Source organism: Hyperolius riggenbachi, chromosome 2, assembly GCF_040937935.1.
Source record: "Hyperolius riggenbachi isolate aHypRig1 chromosome 2, aHypRig1.pri, whole genome shotgun sequence".
Classification (NCBI taxonomy): domain Eukaryota; kingdom Metazoa; phylum Chordata; class Amphibia; order Anura; family Hyperoliidae; genus Hyperolius; species Hyperolius riggenbachi.
The window spans coordinates 347,961,680-347,973,798 of record NC_090647.1 but is presented as its reverse complement, the minus strand read 5'-3'; the positions used below and the strand labels follow the sequence as shown (position 1 = coordinate 347,973,798).

The following is a 12,119-nucleotide window of genomic DNA, read 5'->3' as shown; positions in this document are numbered from 1 at the left end:
TAAGGGGCCTAACGTCCTATTCACAGGTCATTTTGAGGCATTTGTTTTCTAGACTACTCATCACGGTTTAGGGCCCCTAAAATGCCAGGGCAGTATAGGAACCCCACAAGTGACCCCATTTTAGAAAAAAGACACCCAAAGGTATTCCGTTAGGAGTATGGTGAGTTCATAGAAGATTTTATTTTTTGTCACAAGTTAGCGAAAAATGATACTTTGTGGGAAAAAACCAATTAAAATCAATTTCCGCTAACTTGTGACAAAAAAAAAATCTTCTATGAACTCGTCATACACCTAACAGAATACCTTGGGGTGTCTTTTTTCTAAAATGGGGTCACTTGTGGGGTTCCTATACTGCCCTGGCATTTTACGGGCCCTAAACCGTGAGTAGTCTGGAAACCAAATGTCTCAAAATGACTGTTCAGGGGTATAAGCATCTGCAAATTTTGATGACAGGTGGTCTATGAGGTGGCGAATTTTGTGGAACCGGTCATAAGCAGGGTGGCCTCTTAGATGACAGGTTGTATTGGGCCTGATCTGATGGATAGGAGTGCTAGGGGGGTGACAGGAGGTGATTGATGAGTGTCTCAGGGGGTGGTTAGAGGGGAAAATAGATGCAATCAATGCACTGGGGAGGTGATCGGAAGGGGGTCTGAGGGGGATCTGAGGGTTTGGCCGAGTGATCAGGAGCCCACACGGGGCAATTTAGGGCCTGATCTGATGAATAGGTGTGCTAGGGGGTGACAGGTGGTGACAGGAGGTGATTGATGGGTGTCTCAAGGTGTGATTAGAGGGGGGAAATAGATGCAAGCAATGCACTGGCGAGGTGATCAGGGCTGGGGTCTGAGGGCGTTCTGAGGGTGTGGGCGGGTGATTGTGTGCCCTAGGGGCATATTAGGGTCTAATCTGATGGGTAACAGTGACAGGTGGTGATAGGGGGTGATTGATGGGTGATTGATGGGTAATTAGTGGGTGTTTCGGGTAGAGAACAGATGTAAACACTGCACTTGGGAGGTGATCTGACGTCGGATCTGCGGGCGATCTATTGGTGTGGGTGGGTGATCAGATTGCCCACAAGGAGCAGGTTAGGGGCAGATTGATGGGTGGCAGTGACAGGGGGTGATTGATGGGTGGCAGTGACAGGGGGTGATTGATGGGTGATTGACAGGTGATCAGTGGGTTATTACAGGGAAGAACAGTTGTAAATATTGCACTGGCGAATTGATAGGGGGGGGGGTCTGAGGGCAATCTGAGCGTGTAGGCGGGTGATTGGGTGCCCGCAAGGGGCAGAATAGGGTCTGATCTGATGGGTAACAGTGACAGGTGGTGATTGATGGGTGATTGATGGGTAATTAGTGGGTGTTTAGGGTAGAGAACAGATGTAAACACTGCACTTGGGAGGTGATCTGACGTCGGATCTGCGGGCGATCTATTGGTGTGGGTGGGTGATCAGATTGCCCGCAAGGGGCAGGTTAGGGGCAGATTGATGGGTGGCAGTGACAGGGGGTGATTGATGGGTGATTGACAGGTGATCAGTGGGTTATTACAGGGGGGATAGAGGTATACAGTACACAGAGGGGGGGTCTGGGGAGAATCTGAGGGGTGGGGGGGGGGTGATCAGGAGGGAGCAGGGGGCAGTTTAGGGTTAAAAAAAAATAGCGTTGACAGATAGTGACAGGGAGTGATTGATGGGTGATTAGGGGGGTGATTGGGTGTAAACATGGGTCTGGGCGGTGGGCAGGGGGGGGTTTGAGGGGTGCTGTGGGCGATCAGTGTGCTTGGGTGCAGACTAGGGTGGCTGCAGCCTGCCCTAGTGGTCCCTCGGACACTGGGACCACCAGGGCAGGAGGCAGCCTGTATAATAGGCTTTGTATACATTACAAAGCCTATTATACACTTTCCGTGCGGCGATCGGGGTGCTAGTAACCCGTCGGCGCTTCCGAACGGCCAGCGGGTTACAGCGCGGGGGGGGGGACGAAGCCAGTCGCCGGCGGCCGATCACCGCCACGAATGACGCGATCGCCGCATAACCGCGCCCACCGCCGATGGGCGTATTGCGGTCGTTTGGGCCCAGCCCTTGCCGCCGCCCATCGGCTTAAGGCGGTTGGCAAGTGGTTAAGTTGGTTGCCTTACACGGTTGTACTCTCTCAAGAAAGCAGGGTAACAGAACTAGTGGGTCCATTCGAGGGGGTCCTCAGTCTCTCCTTGCTGCACTAACCATTGCCTGGTCAGCTGTTCACCTCCTAGGTCAAGTATTATGCCTTCTTTCACTACACAATACATATATATATATATATATATATACAGTGGAGGAAATAATTATTTGACCCCTCACTGATTTTGTAAGTTTGTCCAATGATAAAGAAATGAAAAGTCTCAGAACAGTATCATTTCAATGGTAGGTTTATTTTAACAGTGGCAGATAGCACATCAAAAGGAAAATCGAAAAAATAACCTTAAATAAAAGATAGCAACTGATTTGCATATCATTGAGTGAAATAAGTTTTTGAACCCCTACCAACCATTAAGAGTTCTGGCTCCCACAGAGTGGTTAGACACTTCTACTCAATTAGTCACCCTCAATAAGGACACCTGTCTTAACTAGTCACCTGTATAAAAGACACCTGTCCACAGAATCAATCAATCAAGCAGACTCCAAACTCTCCAACATGGGAAAGACCAAAGAGCTGTCCAAGGATGTCAGAGACAAAATTGTAGACCTGCACAAGGCTGGAATGGGCTACAAAACCATTAGCAAGAAGCTGGGAGAGAAGGTGACAACTGTTGGTGCGATTGTTCGAAAATGGAAGGAGCACAAAATGACCATCAATCGACCTCGCTCTGGGGCTCCACGCAAGATCTCACCTCGTGGGGTGTCAATGGTTCTGAGAAAGGTGAAAAAGCATCCTAGAACTACACGGGAGGAGTTAGTGAATGACCTCAAATTAGCAGGGACCACAGTCACCAAGAAAACCATTGGAAACACATTACACCGCAATGGATTAAAATCCTGCAGGGCTCGCAAGGTCCCCCTGCTCAAGAAGGCACATGTGCAGGCCTGTCTGAAGTTTGCCAATGAACACCTGAATGATTCTGTGAGTGACTGGGAGAAGGTGCTGTGGTCTGATGAGACCAAAATAGAGCTCTTTGGCATTAACTCAACTCGCTGTGTTTGGAGGAAGAAAAATGCTGCCTATGACCCCCAAAACACCGTCCCCACCGTCAAGCATGGGGGTGGAAGCATTTTGCTTTGGGGGTGTTTTTCTGCTAAGGGCACAGGACAACTTAATCGCATATACAGGAAAATGGACGGAGCCATGTATCGTGAAATCCTGAACGACAACCTCCTTCCCTCTGCCAGGAAACTGAAAATGGGTCGTGGATGGGTGTTCCAGCACGACAATGACCTAAAACATACAGCAAAGGCAACAAAGGAGTGGCTCAAGAAGAAGCACATTAAGGTCATGGAGTGGCCTAGTCAGTCTCCGGACCTTAATCCAATAGAAAACCTATGGAGGGAGCTCAAGCTCAGAGTTGCACAGAGACAGCCTCGAAACCTTAGGGATTTAGAGATGATCTGCAAAGAGGAGTGGACCAACATTCCTCCTAAAATGTGTGCAAACTTGGTCATCAATTACAAGAAACGTTTGACCTCTGTGCTTGCAAACAAGGGCTTTTCCACTAAGTATTAAGTCTTTTATTGTTAGAGGGTTCAAAAACTTATTTCACTCAATGAAATGCAAATCAGTTGCTATCTTTTATTTAAGGTTATTTTTTCAATTTTCCTTTTGATGTGCTATCTGCCACTGTTAAAATAAACCTACCATTGGAATGATACTGTTCTGAGACTTTTCATTTCTTTGTCATTGGACAAACTTACAAAATCAGTGAGGGGTCAAATAATTATTTCCTCCACTATATATATATATATATATATATATATATATATATATATATATACTGCTCCACTATTTCATTTTCAATCATATTTGCACTGTGTAGATGTTGTTTGTCCTTTGTATCCTGGTTTTTCACAATTATTTTAGGCACTGTCACTTTGATATGGTTTTAATAAGATTTTTTGCACATGTGATATATGGTTTATCTATTACCCTCTGTCATTGGATGCACATATTTAAAAGATACCCGAGGTGACATGTGACATGATGAGACAGACATGTGTATTTATAGTGCCTAGCACACAAATAACTATGCGGTGTTCCTTTTTTTCTCTTTCTCTGACTGAAAGAGTTAAATATCAGGTATGTAAGTGGCTGACTCAACCCTGACACAGATAGGAAGTGACTACAGCGTGACCCTCACCAAGAAATTCCAACTATAAAACATTTTCTTAGCAGAAAATGGCTTCTGAGAGCAAAAGAGAGCGAAAGAGATAAAAAGGTTCAATAGTTCATAGATTTTAGTTCTGACATACTTCAATTAGTTTTCCACTGAGCAAAAACAATAAAACAGTTAAACTTAAAAAGATTTAGACATAAAATAAAACTGTGGAATATCTTAAAAAGTCATTTTTAGAAGAAGGAAGATAGATACAATTATTTATTTCATTCGTTTATTTTCGCCTCCGGTGTCCTTTAAAGAGGACCTGAACTCTTGCATAGGACAGAAGAAAAACATAGAGAAATGCACCCTGTATGTATTTAGAGAATTCCCTGTTAAGTATTAGACTAAGGAGTCGGAGTCGGGGCCATTTTGGGTAGCCGGAGTCTGAGTTGGAGTCGTGGTTTCATAAACTGAGGAGTCGGAGTTGGAGTCTGAAGATTTTTGTACCGACTCCACAGCTGATTGTATGTAGTATTATTTGGCATGGAGTTTTATGGGATACAGTACCTTTTGAAGTGTTTTTAATATTGATGAGTTTATTGTCTATATTGACTGATAATATGAATAAAGATCGCATGTAAATATTTTTCCAAACATAATGAAGTGGTGCCGTTTCTGGGATCTCTTTCCTATTTGAATTATATTTATATCCCTTAGGGCCTGTTCTCACTTGCAAACACAAATCACTAGCAATTAGCGCTAACATTTTGCGCTGGTGATGTTAAGGCGAATTAATGGGGCAAAATCACTGTACACTCTCTTTTTTAGCATTATAATTGTGATTTTAGATCTCTAAAATTGTGAGAAAATGCTGCATATAGCATATGATCGTGGCAGTGAGATAATTGCATTATACTTAATATTGCTATTGCTGGCAATTTGGTACTTAGTGCTAATCGCCTGCTAATCGCCCCAGTGTGAATGGGCCCTTATGCCTTATGTCCATATACTTTATTGTGATATGCGCTTTGTACTTTATACAGTTGGCATAACTGGTGCTGCTGCTTTGACATGTTCTTTTTTTTTTTTTTTGTAAGTAAATCGTATTTAAAGACAAAGAAAGGATTTATGTAAAAACAAATGACCTAACGTACTTTTGACAATTTACTTGGATTAAAAAAATAAGTATACGTCCCAGTGACATTATACTTCTTGGATTAAATAAAAGTTCTAGTGACCTTCTACTTCACCTATGTGCTACATTAGCATATTTATAGTCATGCACTGTAGTACATTTAGTTTTTGGTGCATTGGTATTATCTGCCCCAGTCTCAATATTGTATCACCTCCAACTGTCTCTGAGAAGTTCTGTCTGTGTCCAGTTTCTACAGCACAGGTGTCGAACTCCAGGCCTGGAGGGCCTGATCCATTCTAGTGTTTAGGATGGACTGAGAAAGAGAGGTATGAATACTACCTGGTGGACCACCCCTTTCCTGATTCAGACCCATAAATTAATTTGACCTGTGTCAAAAATGTATAAGGACCTCGGCCCTCGAAGGACTGGTTTGACATCCGTTTTACAGGTACTGCAAGAATCCTACTTCAGCTGTACTGTAAGGCCTTGTTTAGATGAACATTAAAGAGAAGCTTATGGAATGCTTCTGACCCTCATCAGTTATCCCTGTCACAGCTACAGAGATAACCAAGCCAAATGGCTTTGCTCAGATACAGATTGTTCTCAAGTCGGAACACTGTGCCATCTCTGTCCCCTGAACATCCTCTGTGCCCCCAGTGTCCCCCTCTGTGTCACATCTGCCCTCTGCACCTTCTTATACAAGTTTAAAAGCCATTTTTCTTTGAATTTTTAAAATCGATTTTCTCAAAAACTACAAGTCCAATTTGATTTTTTTTTTTTGGCTTGTTCCCATGGAAACACTGAAACCATGCCGTTCGTATCGGCGGGTCGTTCGTAAGTCGGGGACTACCTGTATTTGTGTTTAGCTGTCTGAATTAGGGATGGTCAACGAGATGCAAATCATTTCAAGAAAATGTTGCATGCAAATTTATGCAGCTTGAAAATGAACCAATCAAATCCTGCTGAGGTAAAAAAAATATATAATTTTTATTGATGTGCTGAGGTAAAATTTGATTGGTCCATTTTCAAGCTGCATACATTTGCATACAAAACGTGCATAATCCTGCATCAACTCAAAATGATTTGCATCTCATTGATCATCCCCAGTCTGCATGTTTCAAAATTCACATGTAGGGTGCGGCATGAAGCCACTAGGCAGCAAATTCCTTCTTCAAATGGGACAGCACAATGAACGACAGCCAATATACCACGGGCTGCCAATGTGCTTCTATAGACAATGTTGTTGTCACTTTTCCAAGATTCACTTAGAAGCTTTATACATGTTTCTGTGTAAAAATGAATGTATACATGTTCCGTGGTACTCACACAATAGCACTCACTCCTCGGCAATATCTCTCCCACATACTTCGAAAACGTGGTTGTCCCCCAATGTCCCAGAGCTAAAAAGGAAAAAAGAAAACTCGTGAAAAATAGCTGTTCATGTCTTACACCAAAATGCTTTATCCTCTATAGCAAAACCCAAGTGTCTCTGCGTCCCCTGTCCCTGTGTGTGTGTGTGTGTTTTGTTGTACTGCGCATGTGCAGGGAGGGACGCAGAGACACTAAAGGGGAGGAAGGGGCGGGCGTGCACGACAGGCGGGTGCGCGCATGCGCGTAGTGACAGACCTAGCCTGTTTTTAAACAGGCTAAGGTCACTAGTAATAATATAATTTACTAGCGACCTGCTGAATTGGACAATGGCAGAGAAATTTGGAGAACATACATTTGTGCCACCTAATGCAGGGGCAAACCCAGGATTTTCAAGGGGGGGATTTCTGAAAGGTCACCTCAGCCACGCACAATAGAATATAATAATATGGTAGGACATCATGCTGGGTACACGCAATGCAATTTCCCCACCGACTGACAGGATCTAACGATTATCTCTGACATGTCCAGTCTGCTCCCAATCGACAATGGGATCAATCAGGAGCAGTTTGGATACAGATAATAATGAGGACAGCCGACATTGGTAATGAAGGGGAATGTGAAGCATTCACACAGCAGGATAAAGGGCTGTGCTCATACCTGACTCTGTTAAGTTTCCCAGAGCTGCTCCATGCTCTGTACACACGCTGCTGCTACAAAGTCAACTGTAGCCAGGAAAGAAAGGGGGCAGTGCTGTGAGCTGCAGGTATCCTGCAGATATTCTGGTGTCTAAACTTGTGCCTGTCCCCAGACACTGCATTGGCCGTGGCCTGAGTGGGGATTCCGGGCAGCTGTAAAATTCCACCCCCCAACCGACTTTAATCCAATTCGATAAAACTATTGAATCGGATGGTCAACTGGGCTGCAAAATCCCTAGATGTGTTGCTACCTTTAGGGTAATGCACAATGCAGTCTTGAGGTGGCTACAGCCTCAAGGGCTGGTGCCATAAAATGGTTCCTAGAATGCATATTTCTCTCAGCAGTTGATCGGATACTGCTCCCGCTAGTCACTTCTATCACCTTCCAATTTTTTTAAGGTCCACAATAGTTATACATCTATCTTATTTTGAAATGACTGCTTTACCCAGAAACAAAAGATCACATTACTGCTTATTGAATGCAGAATTAAGCGAGGTGTGGTGACCAGCAGTATGTTATATGCCACTTATTACAGCCTAAGAGGAACCCACTAGCAGTGCTTCTCTAAGCGCTTTTGATTTGAAAAGTTCTTGTTAATTTAATGCTTTGTGTGTGACCCCACTTGAGGGATGTGATTTTTAAAAAATCATGTATAGTATTACATTAGCAGGAGCTTTTCACATCACAAGCACTAAGAAAAGCACTGCTATTGGGTACCAGGCCTAAGGCCTCTTCTCCAACGGATGGCTGAACTGCCCCTTTTGCCATGCAGTTCAGCTACACAGCTGCTGGACGCAAGCGCTATTGCGCTGCAATACATGAGTTTGGTAACACTCAGCGGCAGTCACTCAGCGGCATTAACCAGTGCTAAAAAAGTCTCATGATGGGCCTGAGCATGGCAAGACATGTTATATCCTGTAAGCAGCCTCTGATCCCCTCCCCTCACACTGCCAGCACATGCAGGTTTCTGCAGTTAGCACAGTGATCACACGTCAGGCCTGTTACATTAACGGGCGCTGGTTTAACCTCCCTGGCGGTAAGCCCGTGCTGAGCACGGGCTATGCCGCCGGGAGGCACCGCTCAGGCCCCGCTGGGCCGATTTGCATAATTTTTTTTTGCTGCACGCAGCTAGCACTTTGCTAGCTGCGTGCAGTGCCCGATCGCCGCCGCTACCCGCCGATCCGCCGCTATACGCGTCGCCGCAGCCGCCCCCCCCCAGACCCCCTGCGCTGCCTGGCCAATCAGTGCCAGGCAGCGCCGTGGGGTGGATCGGAGTCCCCTTTGACGTCACGACGTCGATGACGTCATCCCGCCCCGTCGCCATGGCGACGGGGGAAGCCCTCCAGGAGATCCCGTTCTTTGAACGGGATCTCCTGATCTCCGATCGCCGGCGGCGATCGGAGGGGCTGGGGGGATGCCGCTGAGCAGCGGCTATCATGTAGCGAGACCTCGTCTCGCTACATGAAAAAAAAAAATAAATAAAAAAAAAACGTATTTGCTGCCCCCTGGCGGATTTTGCCAAACCGCCAGGAGGGTTAATGTGTGCCACCATATAGCTTGTGCTCTCGGCTGCACGCTCGCCCAAAGCCACAACCTCTGCTCACCCACAGCCCTGCACACTACAATGGCACACACGGACACAGGTGGGTGCAGACATATGCAATTGCATTTTTCTCCTGAGTTTTCTCCTAGGTTTAACTTGTCATAAAATGGCTTTCTAAGCCATCAGCAAGCAAGAAAATACTCAAAATTTTATAATACTCTCACCAACTTGTGGGTACTTTTGAATTGTAAAATGCTGAACATTTAGTTTAAAGAGAAGATAAAAATGATCACCCAGGAGATAATTCTGGTAAAAAGGGAATTGCATATGGGCCCTGGTGTTTTATGAGGTATGATATGCACGCAATACTTTATGTTCACTTTACTATAATTCATTGCCATGGTACTACTTACACACTGATTAACCACTTAACGACCGCCTAACGCCGATAGGCGTCGGCGGGTCATTTAGTGTTATAGCATGGAAACGCTCTTGTTAGTGTTATAGCATGGAGACAGTCTCCGTGAACAGTGTGCGAGCCGCCGATCGCAGCTCGCACTCATAATGTAAACATGCGGGGAAGAAATCCCCGCTGTTTACATCACACGGCGCTGCTGCGCAGCAGCGCCGTGACGTAGATCGGCGATCCCCGGCCTCTGATTGGCCGGGGATCGCCGGCATCTGATAGGCAGAAGCCTATCCTATCAGGCGCAGGATGGACTTCCGTCCAGCGCATTATTGCTGAAGAGGGAGGTAAGCGGAGGGCGGAAATGGCTGCGGAGGGGGGCTTTGAGGAGCCCCCCCGCTACTCCGTAATAGCCGGCGGCGATCAGACCCCCCCAGCAGGACATCCCCCTAGTGGGGAAAAAAGGGGGGGAAGTCTGATCGCCCGGCCACAATCCTGATCGGTGCTGCGGGCTGTAGAGCCCACGCAGCACCGATCATTAGAAAAACCCGTGGTCCTTAAGTGGTTAAACAATAATGAAGACAATAAAGGCTTTCTATTGGATGCAATAAGAAATAATTTCAGTATACCATTCCATCCTACCTAATAATAGGTAAGTGTCCCTGTGTCTGTTCGTGTGTCAGTGCATTTTAGCATTGCGCATGTGCAGGGACAAGACGCAGAGACACTGCCGAGAGCCGGAGGAGGACGGGGCCAGTAGGGGCGGTCGTGTGCGCGCACGCGCGGTGGGCGGGGTGCGTGCTCACGGCGGATTACTGACAGACCAAGTCCATTTTTAAACGGGCTAAGGTCACTAATCCATATATATGAGGTATATGAAACAATTGAGAGGTTCACTTTTCTTTGGTTCCATTTCTAAAACTATTCATCTTTTCAGTGCCCCATTATCAGCTTGGTATATACAAAAAATACAAAACTACAGTACAATACAGAGCAGCATTGATTCTATCACATCACAACACAAATTAACCAGTACTGTAGCAGATTGTTACCTTTATGGTTACATTTCCTTTGGTGATTTTGCGCATGTTGAAGCCAACTGTTGGAATCATGTCTTCATTAAATTGTCCAGACTGAAAGAATAAAATTAAAAGAACAGGTTATTAAAAATGTTGTAAGTATGCAAAAATGGGTCTGATTTAATTAGGTTGATCAGGGATAGTGAACAGTGGAGAACATAGGAGATCCAACAAACCTGGCGTGGATCTATTACAAATGATCTGCATTGAGGTACGCAACACTAATTTGGGTTATATCAGACCACAGAGAGGCTTGCTGAAAGCAGACACTGGACAAATGCAGGCACGTGCATGTACACACAGCAAGACTTTTCTTTAATAAATCTAGGTTGCCTTGCATTTACTGCTAAAAGACTACCTTTTCTTCAATTAAAAAAAAATAAAAATTACCTTGCAGAGTGGCACTGAAATTCAGATGCATCTAACTGCTGAGATCACTGACCACTGTGGAAAGACCCCATGCTGGTCTTTCAGTGGTCTGAGTTCCATTCATTATTGACAGGCTTTGTGTGAAAGCTAGGGCCCATTTCCACTTGAGCGGAATACGCAACGTTTCCCAGCATCCAAGTCGCACAGAGTAATGCAGCCTATTACAGCATTAGCATGTTGTCCAAATCGCATGCTGGTGCAATTCAGGACAGCATGCAGCAGTTGTCTGTTTTACGCATCTGAATCCCTGTAGCCGTACATGGCACTGCTACAGGGATTCAAATGTGTACTCACATCTCTGCAAGTGCCGGTGGTCCTAAGGCCAGTTTCAAACTTGCGTATTGTGTTGCACTTTCTGATCACAACGCAACAGAGGTAAAAGGTTGCATTGTGCAGGACACGTGCAATGCGATGCATACAGTAAAGAATACACTGCATAAAGTATATAGCTTCACTGTAAATTTATTCCGTTGAACCACACTGCTATTGTGCTGATGTGAAAATACCATTGCAATATAAGCACAGTGCGTTTGCCATGCAATTATATTGCTCATTTAAGAGTAGTTCCCTTTACAGACAATATCATTTTCATTTCCCTGTCAATAATTTCATCTCTCAGATGTTCATACACAAAAGGTTCTTTTTTTTAGTCACTTGGCCTGTTTCAATTACAGAAGTTACCCTGTGTGACTAAATTATTGGCCTGCATCCTCTTCACATCACCGGATGATTCAGTTGACAAGGTAACACTTATGACGCGGATGCAATAATGAATTTGCTTGGTGCTAATATTAGTATGCTACTTTTAGACATTATATTAGTGGCCGATTTCTCTTGCTTCTGGATAGCTGTCCTCAGCACTACACACTGTGTCAACCACTTAGCCCCAACCTTTACGGAACAACCTTCTTCCTCACCGTCCAATCATTAATTAGAAAAGAGAGGAACATGGGATTATAATTCCTGCCACTACTGTTACCAACACTGACTCTTATAGTTTTCACCTTGTTTACCTTGTTAGCAATGATAGAGGTGATAGTGTTAAATTAACACGCTCTCTATGAAAAATCAAAACATTAATAAGAAAAGGTTATCTAGTGAATTGACATTTAAATCAACAACTGACATGTTGAGATAAGTTTCCTCATGCCATTGTCACCTGCTAGACATTAGTGAATT

At 44.8% G+C, this 12,119-nt stretch overlaps 1 protein-coding gene across 1 annotated transcript in view; it reads right to left on the bottom strand.

Annotated features, from left to right (window-relative positions):
* ARL8A (ADP ribosylation factor like GTPase 8A) overlaps positions 1–12,119 on the bottom strand; it is a 53,850-nt gene that overhangs the window by 15,177 nt on the left and 26,554 nt on the right. Inside the window, exons 2-3 of the mRNA XM_068269545.1 lie at positions 10,485–10,565; positions 6,743–6,816 (exon numbers count right to left, since the gene is read on the bottom strand). Coding sequence (XP_068125646.1) covers positions 6,743–6,816; positions 10,485–10,565 — 155 coding nt within the window. The remainder of the gene's footprint in view (positions 1–6,742; positions 6,817–10,484; positions 10,566–12,119) is intronic.